The sequence below is a fragment of the Aythya marila genome (genome assembly GCF_965140915.1).
Source record: "Aythya marila genome assembly, chromosome: 4".
Lineage (NCBI taxonomy): Eukaryota > Metazoa > Chordata > Aves > Anseriformes > Anatidae > Aythya > Aythya marila.
Window position 1 is genome coordinate 41,216,140 of NC_139045.1, and position 27,921 is coordinate 41,244,060.

At 39.0% G+C, this 27,921-nt stretch overlaps 1 protein-coding gene across 2 annotated transcripts; it reads right to left on the reverse strand.

The window, feature by feature from the left end:
- Positions 1-1,215: 1,215 nt before the first annotated feature.
- On the reverse strand, positions 1,216-27,900 carry HSPA4L (heat shock protein family A (Hsp70) member 4 like). Of its 2 annotated transcripts, none has more exons than XM_082758825.1 (19): positions 27,212-27,661; positions 23,739-23,796; positions 22,196-22,336; positions 20,376-20,498; positions 19,073-19,172; positions 17,121-17,254; positions 15,908-16,152; positions 15,696-15,772; positions 14,344-14,495; positions 13,706-13,812; positions 13,180-13,313; positions 11,774-11,976; positions 9,555-9,656; positions 8,903-9,040; positions 7,856-7,981; positions 6,612-6,719; positions 5,418-5,537; positions 4,670-4,831; positions 1,216-4,244 (listed from the first exon to the last, which is right to left on the reverse strand). In XM_082758825.1, exons 3-19 carry the CDS (start codon positions 22,220-22,222, stop codon positions 4,050-4,052), a joined length of 2,253 nt encoding a protein of 750 aa, XP_082614951.1. In that variant the 5' UTR covers positions 22,223-22,336; positions 23,739-23,796; positions 27,212-27,661; the 3' UTR covers positions 1,216-4,049. The 2 variants fall into 2 exon arrangements, with proteins under 2 accessions (XP_082614951.1, XP_082614950.1); XM_082758824.1 differs by lacking the exon at positions 27,212-27,661 and adding an exon at positions 27,694-27,900 and having other exon boundaries at positions 1,217-4,244.
- Between the last annotated feature and the right edge of the window lie 21 nt (positions 27,901-27,921).

Below are 27,921 nucleotides of genomic sequence, written 5' to 3' on the forward strand. Positions count from 1 at the left end.
GCACTTTATAAGGGTAGCTGATAGGTATAGCTCTTAATTGCATTTTGTTTAAAATGGTTCTTCATATATCAGTGCAATGATTCTTGCTTTTCACGGCTTATAGTGTTTCCGTCTGACAAGAAAAATAGCAAATGGAGCTTGGTAACTGCCAGGCAAGTCACATGAGTCAATTCCCACTGTACCATTCTGCAGCACCAATAGTTATGGTCAACAGTGTTCACTTGTTATTTATATTTGTAGTAGATGGTTGAAGTCTTCAAATTTTAACTGTGGAGAACTACAAATTCATCTAAGAGTCAGCTACCACACAGTTTCTCTAGCATATTTAAGAATTTGTACTCCTAATGTTATCTTGGGAGCTGAAATTAAAACATACAAGGCCTTAACTGCCTATTGTTAAGCCATGTGTTTTTACTATGTCTTCTGGTGCTTCAAATGCTAGAAAATACAGAATAATGAAAAAAGCATCAAGAAAAAACAAAATATTCTGCCATTCAGTTAAAGAAAACTCATAGCTTGTTATGAGTAATGTAAGCAGCATTAGTATTTATAGGCAATACATTGATCCACACTTTAAGGTTTGTCATCTGGAATTCAGTTTAGGATGGCTCACAGAGAAGTCAGAATAGTGAAATATTACTGCATGACAAAAATCGAAGCACTGTTTTGAGAGATGAGGGTTATGCTGAGACTAAGCAACACCAGGCCGGGAGAAGAGTACCTCCTGCCAAACTGTTTTGTGAAGCCTGGGCTGAAACACGCATTAGGTGCTTCACCCAAAAAGCTTCGAGTGTTTAGGCTCCAATCAGTTACTGAAGACTTGGCAAGCACATCCTAAAGGCAGTAGTCATACAGGAGGGTGATGCTACCAGATGCAAAGAAGGGAGAGGATTCTTCATTCAAATTCAGACATACATCGCCAACTCAGTGACCAAGCAACAAAGGCAGGTATACACTGTTAAAACTCCCTTGTCAGATGAACATAAGAGTGCACAAGCTTAAGGGATGGTTTAAAATCTGTGCTGTACATCGATGTGACTTCCCAAGAGAAGCCTGACTTTTAAAATAGCGTGATAGAAGGGAAAGAATGTGTACTTTTTACAGGAAAGCAAAAGATCTTGCTGGTAAAGCAGAAGGAAAGGGTTGTGATGTTTTGTAACTGAACTTTTACATAAACTTGTAGGCTGCTCCTCTGCCCCCCCCCTCCCCCCCAACAAACAAGAAACACTCTACTGCCTTTATAAAGATAGTGTTGCTTCCTATTTTATCGTTATGGGATGGAGGGAACATCTTCAACCATAAGAAACCATCTTGTCCTCAACAGAACAGGAAGCATTGAATAGGATGTTAGCAATGAATACCCGTTTTTTTAAACTATCCAAGATGCAAGGTAGCACACTACTGTTGGTCCCCCCTTCCCCCCCCCCCCCACCAAAGCTTGTTGTGATGTAAAGGTTAATTCATTCTGGTGCTGTCAGGGTGGCCACAAGGTAACTCAGGAGTCTGACGTGCAAAACCTGTTTGAGTTGTGCATAGTTTGAGTAGATGAGCACCTATGTCTATGACCTGGTAAAGTTTTCTTCTTCATAACAGAAAACAGATTACATGTTAACAAGTCATACCTTCACACGTTAATATTGAACTTGCTCTGGAAAGACCAAGTTTGCCCTTACAAACGGAATTCTTAACATGTACTTTTTTACCAGCAACCAGTTGCTGTCTGTAGTCTACATGTAGCAATACTCTCCACATCTAGAGACAGAGCACAGCAAAACGCTACTCTAGTAAGAAAACAGTCTTACTAAGATTACTTTTGCCATATCGGCTTAAGCTTGACATATTAAACAGCTGTAGAATTTATCTGGCCTTTATGCATAAAAATTGCTTCCACTGCTTGCAGTATAACATTGAGAATTTAATGACCAAGAGCAGGAGAACCATTTTTTGTTCTTACATCTGACCTTTCAGCTACTGGAGAGCACATTGGAGATTTCCAGTGATTGAGCTCTTCCTCTGCTAGGTATCAGGAAGCCTACTTACTCAACAAATTAATGTTTAGATGGGTTTTAGGAAGCCAATACTTAAGAACTCTAGTTATTACATTACTATGGTAAAGCCACGAAGATGCTCATAATGTTCAAGCCTATGGGCTGAAAGCTTGCTCAGTCATGTACTGACTTACACAAAGGACAATTAACACCGAAGCACAGGCACCACTTGGGTGCCAAAAATGTGCGACTGCAGCAGCGCAAGTCAAGACTGAGATTGCAGAGTAGCTGCAGCTTGCCTCAAGGTCACTCAGCTTTTGTTCAAGAGCTTTCACAAAGTAAATGCAAGGTGTCACACCACCCACAACTCACTGAGTAGGGGAGGTGCCTGCACCTCAGTCATAGAAGTACAATCCCAGCATTGAGCTAGTTCAGCAGTTATAGCTGTATCTGTAAGTGATGCTTCCTTTTTCTGTGAATATGGTGCAGAGTACAGTTCCCTTCTGTCAACCACAGCTTAGGCCTAGGACTCTTCTTGTAGCATCAGGGCACAGATGAAGATAAAACAGCTGCCAAAGCTGGAAGCAAGAACACAATCCTTGGCTTGTTTACGAGAGCAACAAGCTTATACAGGAGAGCTGCTGCTGGAACACCTAACACCTGAACAGATAACCACCAATCTACAATGGAATTCATGTCAGTAAAATGTTACGCTGCAATTTATCTCACTCTCAGGCTGACGTAGCTAATAAACCACTTTTCATGGAGTAGCCCATTCCTCATTCCTGTTCTGGTAATAGAGCTGTTTAAAGTCAGAAGTAAAGCGGCTTGTTTTTAACAAGTGCAGCAGTAACTCCGTAACTAGCAGAAGCCTATAAATGTATGAACAGACATTGGATCTTCGTGACATGCAAGACAAAGAAAATAGTGACTTAGCTATGTAACATGACACTTTCATTAGAAAGTAAATGAGCAAAGGTAACAGGTAAGCAATTCCAATTTCATCAAGTATCATCAATTTCATCTTTGGGGTGAATATCCAGTTTGTATGCTCTTTCATTTAGATCCTTGGTCAAAAGAGTGTATGTCAAGTACCACGGGTTAAGTAAGCGCTCAGTATTTGTTTCAAGTTTGCCACAAATAGGATTTAAGCAGCTTCAAAATTAGGTGTGCCAATATCCAGCTCACACAGCGCCATTTCTGCTGTTTCTCCTCTCCAGCATAACATGTGATCAAGATGCAGACTTCATTCAAAAACGGAAGTGGAAATAACAACATGTGCAGCAAGACATTTTCAAGGGAAAGCTATGCAACAGTCCCTGTATATTCTACCACTTCATACTATTATCATTAGCATCACCCTATCATAAGCACAGTCCATTATGTACAGCAATGTGCAACGAGACCATTCATTTCATTTCAGCAAATGGCAGCGCCATTATAAAGTATTTTGTAACTAAGCTTGTTAGTGGTATGGGAGTCTAAAAGTGTTTAAGCTTATATTAGTTTATATGAAAGAGACCGTACAATTTTCATGGTACATCAACAAGATGGACTAGTATGCCAACTAACCTCTATTTTAATATTTAAATTATAACAATACAATAACTAGAAAAGGTCAGTGCTTCAAGTGACAAGTTTTGCCACTTCAATTCCAATATTTTTCCAAAATAAAGATGCAATTAGATCTACACTTGAGCATCAGTAGTGCAATACAGTATCCTTTCCTGAATAAAGGAGCTGAGGTTTATCCACAATAAAAGCTTTAAATAAGGTAGATTGTTGCCATTTATATATCAATTCTGTATGTTTGATATAAAATATATTGGGAAAGCTTAAACTGACTTATACAATCTACATTTGGCTAAAGCTCCACATAAGCAGCATCAGTGGAAATGAACATCAGAGGTGTACTTAATATGAAACACTTTCAAAACTACTCAGCAACAAATGACAGAAGGTTGGCTAAGAATAACTCAACATCTGAGGTGTGTACCAGACAAAAAGAATGGACCCTGTGGTTACTTGCACTATTTTAATTAAGTAAAAGAAAAGCAAGGTTTAGTCCACTTCCATTTCTCCAGATGGTTTGGTCTGCTGAGAATTGTCCTTCGCTGGATCAGGTCTTGTTTCAGTACCGCTCTGTCCATTCACCGGTCCATTGTGTTCACCATTAGCTTTGGACTGCCCATCGCTGGGTGGTTCTACCTTGGGTTTGGGCTTGTATATGATAGGATTACAGAAGCTATCCAGTTCCTGGTTGTAACAGAAGTGAGAGAAGTTACTTGGTGGCACGGTAATTTCATTACCATAGAATGTCTCAATTTATTTCAGGTTCATAATGATGTAGACTTCAAACTTCAAGGACTAGACTTCTCAATTCTATCAAATCTAGAAGCTTTACAGAAAACAAAAGAACCTTCCAATAGCTGAAGGGCTTACAGCAATCTATTTTCTAGCAAACCTGATGCTTTAACTCTGAATGTTTTAAGGGCTATTCAGAGGTACTGGCTGCAAGTCAAGAGCTAGGACTGCTAACACTGATAAAACTGCCGTTCCCTCTATATGACTCTTACCAGAGCTTTGAAGATCTCTGTAGGTATTGTATCCTAGCTCAATACAGAGGCTAAAATCTTTTAAAGAAACCTTTATTAAAATACAACATTTATGACAATTTTTACCTTGGATTTTGACAGTATTTCTGCCACTTTGACAACTGGATCCTGAGTTAGACTTAGTTTGTTCTGGGCATTCATTTTGCTGTTCAACCAATTCATAGCCTCACTGATGTATTTTTCAACTTTTTCCATCTCAGCAGGGTCTAGGTGATCATATTTTTCATCCTAAGGAGAGAGATGTTTATATCATCAATTAGCACATGCTTTTCAACCACTTAAGAATTTCAGGGACACACAATAGGGTAACATTGCTACAACCCACTAGAAAGAAGGGCTTCTAACTAGAGTTTGGTATGAAGAGTGACTGTAGTACTGAACACAGGAAATTATTTTTAGACATATTTGGAAATTTGATCTTAAGTGCACACTGCTGAAGCGCAAGTTTGTAAGGAAATTTCGAGAGAACAACAATTCACCCAAGTAACTAACCCCAAAACACTATCTTGTTAATTATAAAAACACAGACAACAACCCTAAGTTGAGATAACCATTTCAAATGGTACAAGCCACCACAAATAACATGGCTGTGTTTAATTCACATTCATGAAGAATTTTTTTTTTTTTTTTTTTTTTTTGCTAACGATCTAACGATCAAGAATGATTTTTGAAGTTCTCAGGAATGTAAGCACAACAGCCATTTCAGAGCAGCTTAAAAGTTCATCTAAATAGGATTTCTTTTTCAGCGCTAAAAATAATCTTACAACCAAACACACATTCATAATAGTTCATTCCCTAAATAATTTGCTTCTACCTTATTTTTGTATGCTTCTACTGCTTTCATAAGGAGCTGAATCTTTTTTCCGAGTTCATTTAAAACTTTTGGTCTCTCTTCATGTTCCATGTATCTTTCCTGAATAGGCTGTCCAAATTTCTGTAAAGACAAGCACAAACATCTTGACAAAATAGAAGTTTAGCATACTCTGGTCAAAGAATAAAACATGGCACCAGAAAGAAGACTGCTTTTTCGTCCTTTTCACACCCATTACAAAGCTTAATCTATGCATTTTCCTTCAGTGCAACAAAAAAAGCCCACAACTTTGAACGAGTAGTGCTTCTGCCCTTATATGGCTTAGTATTTCGCAGTTATTTTCAGAAAAAAGAACTTGTGGGACAACACACTTGCAGGAGAAACAATACACATTTTGCACACAGATTGGCACACACTGTTTGAATTTTAAAATAGTCAAAAAATATTTAGTTTTATCATGTTTTTTTTCTTCTTTTGAATACTGGTATCCAGGCAAGGTAGTTGCCCACACCGCTGTTTACATCCCCTTCCCACAAAGAAAACCTAACTGAAAACAGTTGGAACTCAAAGAGTTAGAGATGTATCCTTAAAGATTTTTACAAACTAAGTAGTCATCAAAATTCATGTTTGCCCTTGAGACTACTGGAAGACTTCAGTTTCTTTTTTTGGTCATTACTACTCAAATGGTACAGTTGAAGCAGCTATTAACGCATTCTTCAGCCTTTATCATTAGAGGTTAGTCCAAAAATTGCATTTTATGATATAGTTATGCAAGACTATTTAAAACAAGAAAACCAGAGCATCTGTTTTCAAGTGTAGTTTTGAATACCTGGGAGAACAGTCAATTACTCTAAAGCCTCTTCCAATCTGTAGCAAAAACTACATAAAGTTATCGCAGCAATTCTATTATTTCTCACTCAAGACCGAATGCTTCACTGCGACTATTCAAATTAGAAGCACAACTGCCATTATAACAACCTGTATTCCTAGTTCTACATAGTGCATCCACTGCACAACTGGACACTAGCCACATACACAACCTGGATGTCAGTCCTCTGAAGTGAGTGATTTACAAGACTCACATATGGGTACGGACATGCACACCCCTCAGCACAACAGCTTGGCTTACATTAGCCATGTGTATGTATACACCCAGCCCCCAACGCCTTTTTTCTAGAAAAGCACTTAGAGCCTTACTCGTAATTCCTGAAGCTTATCCATGTACACTTGTTTTGGCTGGTCCTCTCCATCTTCATAAAGCCAGTTTTCTGTGTCTTCCAACATCAAGGTCAGCTTGTTTGTATCCTATGAAGCAAGTTACAGACACTGTAGGTTGGCAGGGAACAATACAAATGAGACTGCTGAACAAAAACACACCTGTTTCCTTCACCTTTCCTTTGCCTTCAACTGGTGAAAAAAGACTTCAAGAACAGGATTTTATAGAAAGACACAAAAAGCAATACAGTCCTACTAATGTGATTTGCAGGTGAAGTTTGGAAGCTGCACAGCTTCTGTTTTAGTTTCATATACAAGCATAAACATCGCTAAATAAGATTCCTGTCTATTCTTTTTACATCTTAAGTCCTGCTGTTCAGGTTCTCTGATAGCACAAGAGAGGAACAGAGTACTTGGACACACGTGCACATCTGTAACTCTGAAGTTCAAATAGTTCAAATAAAACTATCAGCTGTAAACAAAGATAAAGACCTTATCTTTATTTACTTGGAAATTAATACCTTCTTTATGCCCTTAATATATTTAAGAGATTGTTTTGAAATTGGTATAAGAAAGACAGCCTTAGATCCTTGAGTTTATACTGGAAGGCCATCTGTACTCATAATTAACAAGAGCAGGCCTTAAAACATGTGCAGCTAGGGGAGAGTTGTTTTGACAACTCACTGCCTGTGTACCAGCCACTTACTTAAATGGCCGTTACAGATAAACTGTTACAGAAGTTATCTTTCAGTACTGCTTTTGCAAAAGCCCAGTGTACAAACTTTACCATCTTTTAGTTGGACTTTAACAGCACATCAGCTTCGACATACTTGTAAGTGGGGCAAACACCGTATTTGTAAGCTAATGAAATGCAGATCAATACAGCACAGCTATAAATGCTGTGTTCTGCTCATTTTCATTTATTCCTACCCATTTATGCTCATTGTGATCTGTCCTGCTTTCCTACACCCCTAACCACAGAATGTTTTGCCTACATCTGGAACGCTTCCCTGCCACCAAGAAACTTCTCTGACATGCAAATACACTGAATTCTGTACTGTCTGCAATGTCAGGCTGAAGCATAGTCTGAACTTCACTTTTGTGAAGTTAATTCATTCCACGTTCTGAGACAAGTCCTACAGATTCCTGCAGCCTCTACATATACCACTGAATTTTAAAGCTTTTTTTTCCCCCCATCTGACAGTGGAAACGTAGGCAAATCTTACTTCTTCAGTGATAAACTTCTCAAAGACTCCACACAGCTTGTCTCTGAAGTCATATACGTATTCCTCAACAGCATTCTTAGCATCATTTCTTTCCTTCTCTAGTTTGTCTTGCATCATCATCTTCCCCTAGGGCAGATAAGAACTTAGGTAAAACTCAAAGCATTTCACGTGTCAAGCTTGAGCATTACTCTTTTCGAAGCGTACTATAGAACTTTCAAGAAGCCTATTAATTCACAATTACAGATTAAACTTTCACCTTTGCGTAACTTCTCTTCACACCCAGTTAGAACTGGAAAGGGGGACAAGAGCGTGTTCCCATTTAGGAGCGCTTCAGCAAGTGCTTCAAAACAAATGGATCAGGTAAAAATTACAATCTGACCAGCACAGACAACACTAGTAAAGTACTGAAGTACTGGCTTCAGTTTAGAAGTCACTAGGATTTACTCTGCCCTACAAAAGGTACTCTGTTCTTTGCCATGACCAGCTTTCGGATGGGAACTTCAATTGGTACGATCATCACAATAGCAGACACGGCACACCTATGAAGTTAGACAGGATCCTCTGAAAGCCATGTTTTCTATATGCAATACTTTCCAGTTTCCTGCTGTACATCACTTGAAGGACAAAAAAGATGGTCTAGCAAGGACATGGCTTCCATAGACCACCAAAAAAAAAAAAAAAAAGTCTGCAAGTGCAAATCCTGACCTTTATCAGGTCAGTCAGTAACAACTCACATGCCTGTCACATACTGCACAGCCTTTACTGGAAATCCTACGAAATTCCTGCCTAAGAAAGGCACTGATTGTTCAGTAATGACAGGCTAAAAGGTTTACCTCAGACCTGGATAGTTCAGCTTACTAGTAAAACCAGTCAACTCCACCAATAACAAACAAACAAACAAACAACAACAAAAACAGCAAAATGAAAACCCCCATAACTGAAGACAAAGTCCCAAGAAATTCTAAATTAGGAAACATTTATGGTTGCAAACACTTTCTGAATAGTTATCTAGTGACATTAGAGTCATCACCTGTTTATGCTCCTTACCTCATTTTCTATATAGCAATTGATAAGATCTTGTCCTAGTTGTCTGTAGAGGCTTGCCTGTATAGGTAGGTCAATACTCTTCACTTTTGCTTTAGCCTTTGGCTGGGTTGGATTATCTTGCTTGTCTCCAGAAGCAACCTGTAAGATTTACATTTTAAGAAACTTTAAGGAACAGAAATATTACTACATTTATGCTCAAAAAGAGACAAACCAAACTAATGAAGAGCACTACAAATTAATTGCACGTAAACAAAGTACACAATTATACATCTGCTATTTGAAATCACCATTACCTTAGTTTTGAACCAAACTTGTAGTATTTAATTCCTTTACACATAACATGAAGAGCTTTTCAGAAAACTTGCTGAAAAGCTAAAGGAATTGTATAATGCCTAAATTGCCCTGAACTCCATCTTCACTATAAAACTACCTTAAGTAAAAGAAACCTACTTCAAAGCCTTGACCGCATATTATGTTGAAAATGTAAGCACTATGGTAGGATTTCTAACTCAACCATTTCAGTTTAGCTGTGCTCTTCCAAATACAGTCCCTACATATTGCAACTAAGACTGATAGAATAAATTTGAAAATACTAGGCAAAAATGTCTAAGGGAAACAATGTTACATTTCCTTATCAATACTGAATACAAACTTTTGTTTCATTTCCTGCATTTTCAGTTTCCTCATCTGCTTGGCTCTGTTGTTCAGCTTGACTCTTCTGAATACCTTCATCTTGATCAACCTGCATTTTATCCTAGGGGAAAAAAAAAAAAAAACAAAAAAAAAAATTACATAAATCATACAGCAAACCTTTGCATTAAGACTGAGGCCAACTTACATCACAGATGAAGTGGAAAATTCAGTCTTGAAAAGTTTGATTCACTGTATTTAAACAGACATTTTGATAATGCTACTTGTATTTGTATCTTTCTCAAATTAAATGGAGATTCCACTTGACCCACCCCCCTTTTAAATAGTTATGATGCTACCATCCATAATATTATACTAAGCCCAGTGAATACTCCATTTTAATTTCAAAATAAATACATATGAAATGTATGCAAATAATGGTTTAGAAACACAACACCAACACAGACAGTAACTACAGATTCTCTATGGAACAGCCAGAACTTGGAACAAATACCATTTCTCCCCTCAATTTTAAGCTTTATAATCAAAGCAGAAGTAATTCAATCATTGCAATTGTTACCTGCATCTGTCTCACAGGACAATGAAAAAATCATTTCTGTAGTAGCCTTTTAGAGCACATAACTGATTGCCTTCCCCTGCCACCCCATTTTTCACTCAAATTTATCTGTAGTTCACTTATGCCTTATTTTAAATTTAAGTGTCTTGAAGACATCACTGAAAGACTCAAGTTATGCTATTCCCTGTTGTCATTACAAAATCCTTCAACAGCATATTAATGAAATTTCAAGTTTTCAAAATGACTCCAGTATTTTGGCATTCAGACCATCAATAAATATAGAGCAGCAGCTGAGGTGTGAAAGGTCAAAGACTACCTCTATTACAAGGAATTAAGATGCGTGGATTCACAGACCACATACGCATGTAAAAATAGTTTGCCATTATTTCTGGGAAATACAAGAAATTAATTATTTAAAAGCTTTCAAACTAGTACAGGTGCAACATGTTGCAGGCTAGCTGTAGCTGATTTAGCAAAGCTGTAATGGTGAAGTTGAAGGTAAGTAGGCTACTTTATCCACCTTTTTTCATTTCTGAATAAAAAAATACCTATTTACTGTTCTTACTGTTCACACAGGAAAGGCAACAACCAGAAGGAACTGTCTTGCCTACACAAAAAGCTAGAGGTGTGGGGGGGAAGTACACATATACACCACAAACCTCCTCATCAGAGTCGGGGGCATCATCCTCAATAATGAAAGGAAATTGCTGACAAGCACAGAAGATGTATTAGGATGAATGAGGCACTAACAAACAGAAAGCCTGAGGATGGAAGTCATTATTCTTGCACTGAACACAGTGCACACAGCTTAGTAACCTCCACATGCAGCATGCTGGTAACACGAAGTGCCAGCTACATCACTATCAAGTGCTTCACTTGTACACAAAGCCCAGATGCAAAGCACCTGTCCCCAAGGAGCAGCTGCAGGCCACCATTGGGGCACCTCTCCCAGCTGCAAAAACACTCCTCCCAGGTACCCAGGCCTCACACCTGGAGCATCAGTACCAAAGCTGCACCTTGTGACTTGCAGCCATGTACTTTTGTTTAGTATACAAGACACCAGAAATGAAATTAATCCTCCTTGCACTTGGATGGGAAAACTGACAGCAGAACACTGTGAGCAGGCACCTCTGCAGTACTTCAACATACTGACTATAGTGAGGTAAGGAAGTCTGAAATCCTAACCTCTCAGTACTGGTAGCAATGCTGTTACACATTTGTATCCATTAATCCCCTCCCTCCCCCAGGCTTACAAGCCATTTTATAAGAACTACCAGTAGTGTAGTGCTGTAAGTGAAAGGTTTATGAAAAAATACCATGTTTTTCTACTCTATGAAAATGTAGTACTTAAACAGCAACACTTTTTGTGATCTGGCAAATTAATTGTAACGTTTTGATACCAACATAATACAAAGACCAGTAGAGAGATGGTAAAATACAATGAGAACTATTTTCTTTGCAATCTAGTTGTTTTACACTCTTGTTATCATAGTACCAGTACTTTAATAATAAACAATCATGAAGAAACGTGTTATGTAACTGAAGAAATCATTCAAGGGTGGAGAAGTAGCAATTTTCAAAAGCTATACACTATGATTTCATCGCCAATTATCGGCTCTCTTGTCGGAATTACAAGGAGTGTAGATATTCACAAGTTTACATACCTGCTCATCATCTCTGCCTTGGTTCTTACTTGATGATTCAGTGTCCATAGGTGTGTCACTGTGATCTCCCACTATGTTCTGCTTCTCTATTATAGAAGCACTAGCCACGCTGAAAAGGCCATGAATATTGACACGCACTTTAACCTTCACTTTGGAATTGTCACCATCGTGTTGGGGACCAACATTTTGAATAGTGAAACGCCCTTTAAAACAAAAGATTTTAATTATTGTTAAAAAAAAAAAAAAAAAACACAACAAAAACATACAAATAGACAAAGTAAGAAAGATACACAACTTAAAAGTTTTTGTTTTAAATAGCAACTCTATCAGATCAACTCTATTCAGAAACTTCTTACTTAGTTGTTTTACAATGTAACGTCTACCTCACAAATTAAAATCTGGTTCCTCACTTATTGCTAATTTGTACAGCCACAAGATACTTTTGCTTTTTATCTAAATTTTGGAAAGCATTCAACATAACATTATTAGATGTTACACTTCTTTGTTGCCTTCTCGAAACCATCACACTAAAGAAACTTCAGTGATTTGCCTCAAACGGTTTCTTTCATTCAACTATCTCTGCACTGAAAAATAAAATGGTAACAGAGGAAGGTGCCCTTTGAATTTGATAATGCAGATACACTGCACATTTTGGAGACCAAATGGTGTGTTTATCAAGGCCTCCAGAAACAGTCAGGTTGATGTTCTCAAAACTGTTGCAAACATGAAGTAATGCAGGATGCGTATGTATAAATGAGAATGCTCCTTCCTGAAGATGACAGACATCTTGAAAAGACACTCCTAAAAGGCATTACGAAGTTTATACCTGACAGAAATTAGTCAATAAAATCAATTACCTTAAAGACCCTGAACAGTCAGCTACGAATCGCGAATAAAGCAAGATTAGCTACAAGTAAACTAATTCATACGATGCAATTAGAGTTTACTACAGATGTTTACATTCAGGGGACACCTATGTTGTATTTTCTCATATTAGCAGAAAGAGACATGACAAATACCTATCTAGACAGATAAAGCATCAACAGCTCCTTTGATCCAATTTCTCTGAAAAAATCTAGGCTGGTGGGCACATTGGATCATGTTCCGTTTTAAACAAGCTTCAAGAACCAGAAAATAGAGCATTGATCTCTTTGCGCCTACATTTTTAAAACATTTAGAAATGATGAAGAAAATAAGTTTCCTAGTAACTACCGTAAGATGACATCGATATTGTTTGATCACTGCACCTAAGCCAAGAAGACTGTTTTGAGCCTTTCTAAAGGGGCGAGGCTTTTCTATAATCCAGGAAATATGGAGGTAAAGTCTCTTACATAAAGGAGAACTATCCTTTCTCATTGTCAACAAAAGCTGTTTTTTTTTTTTTTTTTTAATTCATGTGTTCTTACCTATTCTTGAATCAGGATAAGGCACTTCATGTGGATGGGTATAGTAAGCTTCCAGGTCAAAAGGCTCTTTCTTGTGAAAAGTAATTACTTTTGAGAATGGAGCAGCATGGTTCTTACTGAAGACTTCACATTCCCTAAAATGATACATTAAGTAAATTTAAACCACTGAGCATAATACAATGGATAATCAAGTTATCTTACTACCAGCAGCCATACTGAACAAGCCACCAAATAATTTACTTAGAATGTCAGTGTCTGACAAGAGGTGCACATTAATGGGCTGTATGTCTCGAAATGGACTATGTACTTTATGTCACTTTAGCAAAACTAAATAAGTTCACACAAGTTTTTCATTTTTAAGCTGTATTTCCAATTAATGATCAAGAAATAAAACAAGAGAAGAATAGAAGAACTGCTCCAATAGCTAATTCAGAACTCTGAAGGCCTGGTCTTCCACACAGCTCAACATTTTTCTTAATACACACATAAAACCCCATGTTTATTTAGCAGGCATCGTACAACTTACCCTGTTCCTTCTTCGTAAGATGATTTCCATCTTAACGTTATGGAATAAGGAACAACATCAGTGATGGAAAATTCACGCACTTTAAAAGCTGGGGAAAGAATTGCACACTAGAAAACAAAGACCAGAATTTTATTACATCCATGTATCACAATAAAGTACAATAATTAGAAAAGAAAGGTTACAATGAAGAAAGGCATAGAAAGGTTACAATGCATACAAGTACATGGAGGTCCTGACTGCCACCGTATTTTTTAACGGAAACTTCCTACTTGTAGTAGAAAGTTAATTCAACTGAAAGACTTAACTAAATTAAGGTAATAGTAACTGATGCCACTTCTTGAGTGATGGTCATTAAAGATAGAAGCAAAGCTTCTAAATGACTTACATGAAGTAGAACTGCGAATTCAGGTCATCAAATTTAGCAGGTCTCTAACAAGACCATTCCTTTTAATGGGACACAGTGGCAAGCTACCAAACCTAATACAATCATTTCTGACATTGTCACTGTCACCTATTGTTAACGTAGCAAGTACGACTTCGTGTCTTGTTTCATCTACAATGCCTCTTGGTTTTGATTAGTTACACTGCAGTAGACCGCAACACATTAAATGAGCAATACTGAATTTTAATATCCATACCTGCAAGGCACAGCCTCTCGCAACAGCTTCGTCAGCATTTAGTGTGGTGCTTATTTCTTTACAGAAAAAGTTAGAGATCTGTTCCTTCACTGCTGGAATTCTAGTAGCCCCACCTACTATTTCTATACTGTAGATATCTTCACGGTCAAGTTCTAGAAAAGAGTGCATGGCCTTCAGTTATCATCAATATATCAAAAAGCTGTCTTTGGACAACCAAAGTAAGATCGAGTTCTCTTTCTATGCACTGTCACAAGCACTGAATATACTCAACAGCCAACAAGACCTTTAAGACCAGATTCATAGTGCTCTGTCTTACTCAAAATCCTCATCCTTCCTACAGACTACACAATTTTCTGGTTGCACAATCCTGAAAAATGCAGAAGCGAAGCATCAAATAGGGCTTACTTGATGACAGCTGCTCTTCAAAAGTGCCTTGTCTGTATGTATCCTCTTTCTGGTGGGCATAAACCCAAGCGTGTGATAAGGTTTTCTTTGGCACCCCTGTAGTACTGGGTGCCAATACCTCACTCCTCCCAAGTAGGAACAAAATAAACCCCAAATACATAAACCCCAAACATCTTATGTTTGGTTTAATGTTGGTTGCCAATACGTAAAAACAAACCCTTGACTAAAAATGTATCAATATTAAACTGTGCTTGCAGGATAACTTTAATTCTGGATTCAAGATATGTGGAGGAAGTGATCCCAAAATCTCAAACAGCTGTCAGTCCTTGTATGGTTTTGCTCAGCAGTTACTCAAGTTCTTATTTCCAGCATTAGTTAGAGCCAACTCAAAAATAAGCAGATGTTTTCCCTTTTAGTTGAAGATGCTAAAAACTGCATAAACCCTTTTCCTATGAAAGTCTATTCCTCTCCTTTACAGCACACTATACAAAAGAATTGTTATTTGCACATGCTGCAGGTAACTTATTTTAGGAATATACTGCCAAGTTCTCAGGTCAGTGAAGATGTATGTATCATATGGAACAGGCTGGCCAGACAGTTGCAAAGTGTTCCAGTAAAGAATGACAATTGTGTTCGCCCTCCCCTTCCCCGCCCCCACTTTTTTAAAAAACAATAATCTTTCCAGGGCCCAACCTTTTCCATTTCACAGGGTGAATGAGGGTCAGTAAGTCGGGGTTGCAGAGTGGTTTGTGCACTGAATGAGGCAGGAATGGGATCATGCATACATGACAAGCATATGAATGGAACTTACATTTAACTTTTCAGTACTTAGCTTTGCAATTCTAATGAATACAAAAAATACATTAAAGAGATAATCATTAAAGAGATCTAGGATAACTGCATTACTAGTTACATTCTAGAACCAAAGGTATCCAGCTCCTACTTACTTGCTTGTTCCATGGCAGCTCTTAGAGGAGGTTCCACTCTGGACAGAAGGGCAGCGCACAACTGCTCGAACTGAGCTCTGCAGGAACAGGACATACGTTTCATGTTACAAGAAGACAGCTGAGATACCGCACTTGACTACACTTCAGTAAAAAACAAAAAACAAAAAAACAAAAACAAAACAAAAGAAAAAAAAACAGACAAACCATGGTACCTGTTCATCTTGCTGGAGACATCAAGGTCATTCATGAAGCATTCAATATTGAGTGGAAGGTCAGAGGCGTTTGCACTCATAAGCTTCTTTAGTTTTTCACATTCCTGATACAATCGTAGCAGCGCTCGAGGATTCTCTTTTACACTCAGCTTGTATTTTGTCCTAAACTCTTCAGAGAAGTAGTCTACCAATGCCTCATCAAAATTCCTTCCACCTAAGAAAGGGTCAAAGGTAGTAGCTAAGACCTGTGTAAGAGTGAAAGAATGAATTACAAATTATTAAAAAAATATTTGTTTAGATATAGAGAGAGCTCTCATATTGTCGCTGGTTTTACAAGTCAGCACCTTTAAAAACAGGTTTGATGTGACAGAATCCCTTGTAGATTTCTCACCATCTTCTGTCAGGTAAGTGAAACAACTTAAAAAAAAAAAAAACAGCATGACTCTTCTCAATTAGCTTCTGCCCTTGCCAAATAAAGTACTACTATTATTTTAAGAAAAAACATCACATTTATCATGCTTTTTTCTACCATGCTGCACCCCCTACTCAGTTTACTGGCTCACTAAAGAAAAAGCAGACTAGGATAGCTATTTTCTCATGCTATTACTAGTTCTATGACATTTACCCAAAACAACCAAAAACCAAAAGTTATCTTCCACATGACTTCAGATGAAGACCACATTTTGACAGCAAAGACATTTATAAAGCATTCAACCACCAATAGCTCAAACTTCAAAGATTAAACTCTCAGAACTACAGAGTGAACACAGTTTTATTTCATGTTCAATGGGATTTAGATTTTAAACCTTCACATTCATGGCAGGAAAAATAATCATCATAGAACAATTTAAGGCAATTCAACAATTCCCTATAGGTAAACAAGTTGCTCAACTACAACAGCTGTGAGATTACCAGAATACACAAATATTTCATTCAGATAGAAAAATGACAAAACCCATGCATTTTGCATTTGCTTGTCAAGCACTGTTGAAAACACCCTTTGGGTTACTTCATTTCTGCATTCTTACAAAAACTGCTTTGCCAGAACCGCCAAAAGAAAAATCAGAAAACTGTGGTGTTCTGAATTTCAAAACTATTTTTTTTTTTTTTTTTTTTTTAAGTTTAGAAATCTTCCCATCAAACAGTATTTTGAGTACTGTTCTATTAAATACTTTAGGAATATAAGACTTTCCTGTATGACTTAGAAGATTACCTTCAGCTTTCCCTTGTTAAAAGCACAGATGGAGACTTGGTATGCAGAATGCCCCATATCTACAAAGACCACATTTCTTGGTTTCTCATCCAAGGCTGGCAGATCTTGCTTGTATATTCCATAGGCTAGTGCAACTGAAAGAGAACAGCCCACAGAAATTAAGGCAAAGCTGTGTACCAATGTAAAGCATCCATTAAAGGCACTACCAAAAGGAGGATGCTGCTTATTTCCAGTTTTTCTGACTACCTCCATTACGCTACTCAGATAGAACATAAGGGTGCAAGGGGACATGAGTTTTACTCCATATGAGTTGCCACATTATTTTTATTTGATTTCCAATTTTACTATTATATCATATGCATTCATAATTGTCATTCAAGTGTTCTGTATCATCTCTCTTTCCAAAAGCAACTACATGCTGTGTGCCTCCAAAGCACATTAAGTTCGTAATACATGCTCCATCATAAATTTTAAATTTTTAGATCTAGGATATTATCAGAACAGTTATTTTTATTTTCTGTTTTAGAGGTGTACATATACAGTGAACAAAAATAGACCGTTCATATAAAGTCATCATGAACAAAACTAGGATGTTGAAAACAGTCTTTTTCACTGTCAACAGAAGAAATCAATGTCAAGTGAAAGTTTAACATTAAAGCATCACAAAGTTCTGCTTGTACTCAAATTAACATGTTCAAGAAAAAAACGTTTTCAAAACTGGTTTACAAGAAACTAAGATTTCAATACCAGCCTTCATTCAAGGAGCTGGTTTAAACTTCCTAAAAGAAAATTTAAACAACAACAACAAAAAAATGAAATTACTGGTTTAAACCGCTCCAAATTCAGTTCCCAGGAAGCGTAGCATATTTCTATAGCCTACCACAGAACACATCAAAAACTAGAAAAGGGCAGTAAGTAACTCACTTTATGCAAAAAACAGTTGTGCCAACACTACAACTGACAGATTTTCCACAAGCTTAAACTGTCATTCTCCCACAGACTTATGTTTGACTCTATTTGAATAGTTTGAAAAGTCATAACTGAAGTTTCTATATAAGATCAGCAGGTCTGTTTGAAAGAAAGTTCCACAGAAACGCAGTTTGTGTAGAGGCAGCTTTTAAACCATACATGAGTAGTAGTTAAAAATGGAAGTTATTTGAACTACACAGTTTGAGATTTCCCTTAACAGCCTTTTATTTCAAGTAAATATTAGATTACAATAAAAAAAAGTTTTTCCCTAAGTATTTCCACAAGATTTATTTTTACTCCAGCATAGCCAATAAGCTGGAAAGAAAAATCTGTTATATCCTTGTTTTATTTAACTTTGGAGAGGAGAACTTTATTAACAGCTAACTGTAAGTAAAGAGACATGAATGAGGTCATTTGGAAGTGTGTTGTAGAGCAAAGTCACAGGAAATGTCACTCTTAAAAGACCCCACAACAGATCTATGTTAAGTAATGTATTTACTGTAATCTTTCAGACAGAAAATACGCGGGTTACATCTGATAATAGTACACTATAGTACTATCTTAACACAACAACTGAGAATTTAGGTCAGGTGCGTATCCCAGCTAGGCTATTAAGGGATTCCAATAGTAGCTCTGCCTTTCTGGATCTCTCTGCTGTAGCTCCACAGTACAGCAGAGGTAGGCAGAGACACCCTCCTCCCTTCATTTCAGAAGCAGAGGAGCTATTTTCAAGTAGCACTGTATTCAGGTTACGAAATCCAAACTTTCCTCCTGCCTCATAAAATCTGAGCACCACCCCACTGCCAGTTACTGCGTTTCCAGTTCCCAAGCTGGATTGGGCAGTACAAGTCCGGATAGCTTTTTCCCAAGCTCCTAATTGTGTAACTGTAATGTGTCATCGCCCTTGCAGATTCAATAGCTTGAGCTGTTAAAAAAGCATTTATCCACATTGCTGCTTTATTTCTGTTCACTTAGGCCTTTACCTGCTGTAGTTTCATTCATCAGCTTCAGACAATTTAGTCCTGCAATCTGAGCAGCTGCCATTACAGACCTTCTCTCAGCATCAGTGAAAAAACTGGGTACCTGTTTCCAAGAAATAATTACACAGGATATTATGACATATGAACCTCTTTAAATTAAAAGTCAGACTTACCCATTAAGGAAGCCTATAAATTTCAAAACCACAAGAAACTGTTACAAACTAACCTCAGATGAATAAGGCAGTCCAAGTAAAACATTTAAGTAATTCATTTTACTGCGTATTTTAATTAAAATTTCAAAACATAACAAAAATTAAGTGGAATCCATACTTGTTTTAAACAGTGCACTTATGCACCAAAAAAAGAGTTCAGATTCTTCTGATGAACCTTTGATCTTAAAATTACCAGTTCAAAACATTTTAAGAAAGTTTCTGTAAACATTTACACAGCATGAAGTCAAACAAATTTGCTAAATTAAATAGGAATAAATAAAAAGTCCCCCCCCCAAAAAGCTATTGCAGAAGCTCAACAGCACTAAGTTTAGCTTCAGCACCACTGACCAGCACCACTCTGCACTACAACTGGAGCTATGTCCAGCTGTGAAATTTTTTGGTTATCATCTAAATGACAGCTCCAGCTTACAGTCCCCTACCATCTTCAGTTCCACCAAAAAGAGCCAAAGCACAGTCAAAGCCCATGTAGAAAATAGCTGCACTCAGTTAAGATACAAGGCTGTATTTCTAGTTTCTATTTTGTTGGCTACCACTTCAGGGTTATTACCAAGAATTGTTATTTGTATGGAAGGTATTCTCTGTACATGTCTTTGTATGCCATAAGGAAGCAAGAAGAAAGATCAAAGCAGATTTCTAACAGCTAAAGGCCAGATACAAAGACCTTTTCAAACAAATGCAGGCAATTCACGCTTCTTTCTAGTATGTTATCCTCAGAGACATGAATTTCAGGCAACTCTCAACTACACTACAAAGAATTCAACTTTTGGACTGGAAAAGAAGTGCTTACACATAAAATACTTCTCATTTATAGCAGGCAAATTACGTAGCACTGAACCAGCCTGGATCACCTAAGTAGTATGCTCTCTCAAACAAATTTTAACAAAAATTTCCATTTTCACACACATCACTACAAAAGCATTACCAGCCGGAAAAAAAAAATGTAATAAAAGCCCAACTTTTTGGCAATGTGATTTCTACCCACTACTTGCATCTCTTTCCCATTGTACCATGGCATAAATGATACTAGCTTATGTGCAGTTATCTATAAACAGAACCGTGGTATTACAACTTACTGAGATGACACAGTCTGCCACTGGTTTCTTCAGAGCGCTTTCTGAAGTCTCTTTAAGCTTGGCCAGTAACATTCCTGTAATTTGTTCAACTGCAAACAGCCTCTCTTCATCAAGGTATCTCACCTGAAATAGAGAATTGCAATTCTGTAATAAATCTTATCATGTTAAGCTTTACCAGCAGCAATGGGTATCATTTTGCACTAACAAGCATTTTCTCCTGGACCAGAAGGCAAGTGAAGATTTTCGTACAAGATTTCAAAATAAAATGAAATTAGAAAAATGTGCTCCCCCCCACCTTTTCTTAAAAAAAAAAAAAAAAAAAAAAAAAAACACAAATACCAGCAAAAATCCTTTCACACATCAATCACCTCTTCTCTGAGATACGCAGTTTGGACATGTTTATAGTTTTGAGCAATGAGTCAAGTTTAACACCACACTGAACACAAGTAACTCTCCATACGAATTGATGTTATGGATTCATGCTACTTACTCCAAATTGTAAATGGTTCAAATTAGCTGACCATCGTTTTGTGGAAAACCTTGACGACCGAATTATCTCAAGGGGCTATTTCTAAGCACTGCAGTACTTTTATTGTGTGGTTTTGGAACTGAAAAGAAGTGTAAAACATATGTAGAATCACATTCTTCCTAATGCAAGCTAAAAAATTGGAATTCTGGAGAAAACCCAAGAACATATTTCCTGCAAGGGTCACTCAGACATGTGTGGCAACTCCTTGCCACAAACAAGGCAAGCCTAATTGCCCTATTCTTCTTGGGAAGTACATCTGAATCAGGAAGCTTCACTGGAGGTCTATGTCCTGAACTCCTGCTATTTAATAATCCCAAACACTCCTGTGCATGGAAACCCAGAAAGAGGAGCAGCAACTCTATTTACATTTGCCATTACTATGATAATAAGTACCTGTACAGGGCAAACTAAACGCACTTCATGTGGTCTAAAGTCCCTCCACAAAGCAACCCGAAGTGCAAGCTAAGTGAGAATGACAGGGAGATTTACTTTGGAAGCACACTCCTGATCTAGATTAAACTGCTAATGGTAGACGTATTCAGAGACTGAAGCCATAAAGTCTGAATTTTAAAAGTACAGTTTCCAACCATTTAGTTTGGAAGCAAATTAAAAATAGCTTGTTCAGATTAAATCTTCCGAGAGTTACCCTGTTTTCCTAACACTTGGTCTCTGCATTTCCAGACAAATTGAGATGTCACTAACAATCACACACTGTAATTGAAGCTATTTGAAGGTAAATCTAGTAAACTACAAACCACTAAGGGAGACTACAGAAAGCTAGTAAAATTGACGAGAAATCTCAACAGACATCTCAGACAGACAAAGTACTATGCTTAGTGAATGTTACTGCAGGGAAAGGAATGTTCATCTTTTGAGCAGAGCAGATTTATTACACAGTTTTATTCAAGGTAATTAAACCTAAGCTTAACCTTTCTGAGGTTAGTTATTAACATTTTATAGCACACCCGTACAACAGAAGACAACACATTTTTACACTACATTTAACAGAAGACACAAGTATGTAATATAGAACAAGTACTCTAGAACTTCCTGAACAGAAAGAAATTAATGAATTATAGGGAAGAATGAGAAACATAGCTAAACTATGCCAAGGAAGGCTTTGCATGAAATAAAAGGTATTATTACTGTACGGGTTATCACCTGACATTTCTTTACAAAAACAAGAATATATTTAGAGTTTTTTTTAGGGAAAACACAATTCAAGTATGAAGTGGCAAAGGTTTCAAGCACTCATCTCTAGCACTTGAGATACACTGTATGAAGCTCTCACCTTCACTCCTACAGAGCCGTTCGGCATCTTCTGAAGTTCGTAAGGAAGTTTGGCCCTTTCAGCTTGTATGTAAGGATCTTCAAAGGCTCTTCCATGCAGTTTTTTGAAGCCATGCAATGTGTTTTTTACATTTGTGACAATCTGTGAAAGACATTTTATCTTTAGTTACCTATGACGTGTAGACTACAGAAGACCACATTCTTGTTTTGTTCAGCTTACTGCACATCCCGAAGATCTATTTTAAGCCCCACACATTTACTGGAAAAGAAAGGGTGCAGGGAAATAAACACCCTGTTTTTAATCTATGGTCTCCATTATAAAGTTCAGGTTTGCTTCCCTCTTTAATAACCATTAGCTTGCTACCATCAATTTTCATTGCACCTTTTAATTTAAAGGAGCTTCCCAATATAGTATGCAGTACAGGATGTATTAAATACTGCAGCAGTGGCGGTCTACAGCAACAAGTTAAGCTATTACCTACATTAACTTCAAATGAAGCTTTGACAAATTAATGCATTCCACTTCCTTTAAAATTAAGCTCTAAGTCAGATTCCATCTGGACATAAAATCTTCCCACACCTATTCCCTCGTCAGTGTTTCACCTGAATTATTTAAGGACAGATTTTTAAGTAAACAAAGGACCTGAACAAATGCTAACACAATATATTTAATTAAGCTATCAAAAGGAGTTACTCCAGGGTAATCTATTCCAGCACAAACTGGTCTAGTTTACTAGGCTAAATAACAAGGATTATAGTCAGAAACGTTACTGACAGGACACCTTCTCACCAGCAAGTTCAGGGGCTGAGTTCAGATGAACGGTGTAAAGTTTCATGGAACAAGAATGGCAATGGAACAAGAGGCAATGCAGCCTCTGCCGCATTCAGGTCCAGCTGCCTACTGGACCACTACTACAGGGAAAGATGTCCCCTCAGAATGTCAACATGATGCATGAATGCAAAGGAGAGGGGAAGACTTAATCTATTTTGACTTTCAGGACTACTACAAGTTTTTAAGCATTTTTCTTGCAAAGCAGTTCTCCTAGGTTGCAAGTGAAGTCAAACACAATTGGGGGAGTTGTACTTCTTTTCAAAGTTCCAAATTAAAACACTAAATTGCACAGGCACATGAATTTAACTTTATAACCAAGAATTAGTATTTATACCAAGCTTTTGTTCTTCAATTTGTTTCAACTTTTCAAAACCATACGTATGGTATCCCTACCCCCTCAACACCTCAGAAGAAGATTTGAGAATGAATTCTGCTCTTGCTGTCACAAGTAGTCAAGAGAAAGATATTTACTGGGAAAGAAACTAGGGATTACCCTGTTTCTCATCATTTTATATTCTAAATGAGGAGATGATGGAGAAATAGCGCTTCAAATTTAATAGCAAATGTACTATTGATGCAGCATTATTGTGAAACGTACACTTGTAGTAGACAAGTTACTTTAAAAGACCAAGTTTATTCATTACTTCTCTTTCCACAGTTCAACATGAAACAAGTCAGGTCAGTAATAATCCCACTGCCCCTGTCTGTTTACCTGGCTCTTTGCTGCATTCCCAATGGCCCGGGTCTTGGATCCTAAAGATATACAAGCTCTAAGTAAAAGAAGAAAACAAAAGAAATTCAGCTTTAAAGGGAAGTGTTATAAAATACTTCTACATTACTTTAATAAAACAAAAAAAACAAGTCAAGAAGTACAGCAGCAGAACACACTTGCATTTCATAGCATTACTGCATGAAGCACCAGAAATTGCAGTGCAATTCTGGTTTTGTTCTCTGCAAATTGATTTAGAAACTGCAGGCAACTGCAGTTGTATTCTCTGCATTTAAAGAATCCTTTAAAGCTAACGTGTTCCACAGATCCTGCCACGAAAGTACGGAATTAGTAGTTTTGGGTGACAGGTCATAACCAGACAAGGTCTGGGCCATCTAGTTAAAACCCCTGAGCTCTACTGCTCAAGTTTTCTCAACATGCTGATCCCGCAGTCAGAAAGCACCACACCTTGGCACCGAGACAGCAACTGTGAGTAACCCCCAAGCCCAAGGTAAACACACCAGCTGCCAGGCACCAAGGGCTGGGGCACTCCAAGCGGCTGTGGCACCCACAGTTGCTGCTTCCCGTGTACCCCTGTGCCTCGGCTCCAGCTAAGGCCACCTGAGGACACCAGCTGCCACCTGGCTGCCTCCCTGCTGGCTTCCCGGAGCTCTGCAACAGCACCAAGCACCGGCCTGCTTCTGAAAGAGCACCAGCACCGGTGAGAAATACAGGTAGCAAGGCACCAGCACTGCTCATGGCCTCAGCCAACTGTCCCAAGCAGCTACTGAAGTGTAACCTTAGCCGTTAACAGCTCCACCAATATGCGGTTACTACGTGTTACTTTTAATTTATTCTGTAATCAGTACATCAGCTCGTCAGTGCATTTCCAAGTACTGTCAGTGGTGCTCTTTTCCTCAAGTAACCATCATCTGCTTTGTTTCTACAGATATCAAATAAAACTTGTTTTCAAGTTCTCGTTTCCAAAAGAGAACCAATCTGTCTAAACTAATTCAGCAGTAAATAACAAATACAACCCGGATTCATATGGTTTACTCTTCACTGTTTAATGAATGCATAAGATCACTATAATGGATTACTTTCTGCCTCCACTCCTCCTTCATTACATGAGGGCGCTGCATCCAATTTGGCAGCATTACCTAGCAACCTCTTGGGCTGCAACACCACCCTAAACACTCACAACCTTCACTGGATTTAACTGCTGCACACTGACAGCATGCTGCCCTACATTTTCAAACACAAACTCAGTTTTCAAGAAAAGCTTTTACTATTTTTCATGTTGTTTAAACAGTTTATAAGACGTCTATTTTACGGATTGTGATTACAAATTGTTACTGTTATTATATTACACTTTTCTGTGCAGGGATTTGCCTCTGTTGACAGGCAGCATTACATGCTAATACCCCTAGGCAGGGCATGAAACATCAAGTCTGAAGCCACTCAACCTGATGAGTCTTGCCATGGTTCACTTCCAGCCAGTTCCCGCACAAGGAGATGGGTGGTTTCTCCCTTAGCTGGGAGGCTGAGATGTCAAAAACCAGAAGGCGCCTGTCCTCTTCAGCTCCAAATGCTGAAGCCATATCCAAGACAGCCCTCTAGGAAGCACAGCCACCACCAGGAGGAAACAAATGAGGTCCCACAACTGCACTGCCTGCCTCTCACCCGCCTCGGCTTAATGGGAAGGGAGGATCTGAGCAGGACAGAGACCTTTCTAAAACAGCAGCTCTCCTCACCAGGACATTTCAACCCTCTCCACTCACTGTTTTGAAGAAGATGCTACATCATTGTTTTAATTACTGTTTGTGATTACACTAATTACATGTGGTCTGAAAAAATAGCTATTAAAAAATTATGAGCTATCAGCAATCACTTTTTTTTTCCTCTCCATGAAACCCTGGTGGTGAGGCATACTACTTGAAAGCGCCATTTGCCATGGAGCTAACACCCCAGGCTCACTGGAAATGCATGCAGCATCTGACCTGCTGGAGTTCTCAGCTCAGAGAAATGAGGTGTCAGTTAACATCAAAAGAGACAACAAGGCCGAAAGCATGAAGAAACACTGCAAGTCCTGCTGAAATGGATGGCTTAATGGAAGAATGTTTCCTTTCAAAGCTTAAGGACAAGCACTGCCAAAAGAAGATGCACATTTTACAAGCGCTAACAATCCCATGCCTTCAATTATACGAGGTAGGTTGGAGGCAACAAATCACCCAAGTGTTTTTACAACTGGGACACTGGGTTTAGGACTCCAAGAGTGCTGTATGGAACCGCGATAATGTGGCGCTGTCTTCCTGAGCTCTACCCCGCATGCTTAGACTCAAGCTGTACAGTCCACAACAGTATTGCACAGGTATCTGAATCAGCTCCAAAAGGTAGGCACTGGCTGCGCTAATTAGCCTTGCCCAGAAAGAGTAATTAGCCCTGCACAGCACAGCCAGGACTGTCCTATCTTTAGGACGTAACCCAGTATCTTTACATGGCTTAATAACATACTGTGAACGGAAGCGTACCAGCTTGTCCAGAGCCAGTTCAGGTGTTTTTTCATCACACTACATTGACACAACAAACATCAAAACTTTGTAAATCTGAAATTAAATCCTATATTTGGGATGTATCCAACCAATGTTAATTATTAGCTAACGTCAAATGTTTAAGCGATGTAAGCACCCCTATAGAAACGTATAAATAGAGAGCTCGTTGAGCATAGCAACGCAGTAAGTAAGTGGAAAAGTTTTGATGGTTTAGGCATTATATCAGCCCAAAACTGCTTAAAATAAGGTTTAGTTACTATGGTAAGCTTCTGTAACAGTAATAAACCTGTAACGTTTCTGTTTCCTTTTTCTTTTTAAGCTTGCTTCGAGACATTACCATTAGAAAAGGAATTCCTTTCTATGTTATATAACCCTTTTACAGTGCACTTTGGAGAAAGACAAAAAAAAAAAGCCAGGAGAAACGTCATTAAGTGAGGTCAATACTGCCTTTACGTATTCTGCACTCAAGGCACTACCTTACAGACTGCTTGAACTCCCTTTCACAATCACTCAACACACATCTTGAAAGTACAGCTACTTGTAAGTTTAAGTGAAAAATATTAAATACAAGAAAGCCTACCTAACATCTACCTGCAAAGAATGCACTCCACGAATAGCTAAGAACTGGCAGCACTCATTGTCCTGAGGGGGGAGGAAGTCGGCCCTAAACTGGGGTTTCTTAGGGCCAAAGTTCCAGGGGCTTCCTTGAGCAGAATTAAAAGGCCCCAGAGGTTCTGTTTTCATCAAGTTACACAAGGGTAACTCCTCCTAGGGACTTCCCAATATGAAAGGCAAGATACTTCATCTAGGTCGTAAAAAATATTTTCAGAGCGTACTCTGAACAGACAGTATGCGTATGGTAACATTCAACTTCCTTCTGCGTTTAAAAAATAAAAAAAGCTTAAGAAGCCAAGCAAAGCCTACATTTCTTCGAGATCACAAGGACAGCGATGCTGAAGTTATGACGGCCTCGCATGGCCTTACACAGCCCCAAACTTTCCGCTGTTGGCTACGAATTCCTTTTACAAGGAGAAGCACTGCCCAAACCTGGAGCTTTTAGGGTTTCTCCCGACCCCCTCCAGGCACGCACAGACGGCGCTCCCCGCGGCCCGGCCGTATCCCCTGGAAACGGGGCCGGCCCGTCCCCCCCCGCCGCCTCTCCATCTCCTCACGGCGAGCACGCAGGTGCCGCAGGGCCGGCGGCAGCGCAGGGGGGGCTCTGCCGCACGAAACCCCAGCGATGCGGAGCCGGCATAAGATCAACCATCAACCCGCCGTGCCTCCGGAGCCGGCCCGGCCGCCTCAAGGGCGCGCGGAGGGGCCGGCGGCCGGCCCGGCCTCAGGCGCCGCCTCAGGGGCCCCGCTCGCTGAGGGAGCCGGCTCCCGCCGCGCCGGGCGCTACTCACGGCGTGCAGCGGTCGCTGTACTCGTTGGCGATGGTCTCGATGCCGCCGCTGCGCGCCACGCCGATGTAGCAGTTGAGGAAGCCCAGGTCGATGCCCACCACGGCCATGGCTGCGCTCCCCGCCCGGCCTCCTCCTCCTCCTCCTGCTGCTGCTGCCTCCCGCCCGCTCCGCTCCGCTTCCCCCCCCCACTGCGGAGCGCCGGCCGCCAACCGGCGGGGCCGCCCCCCC

Bases quoted from the DNA above. Each gene is read 5' to 3' on its own strand.
- HSPA4L (XM_082758824.1), bottom strand. From the start codon at position 27,800: ATGGCCGTGGTGGGCATCGACCTGGGCTTCCTCAACTGCTACATCGGC. The intron at 11,977-13,179 runs GTAAGAACACAT...TTTGTTTTAAAG, and splicing joins TTATCCTGATTCAAGAATAG to GGCGTTTCACTATTCAAAAT. The intron at 5,538-6,611 runs GTAAGGCTCTAA...TTGTCTTTACAG, and splicing joins ATAAGCTTCAGGAATTACGA to AAATTTGGACAGCCTATTCA.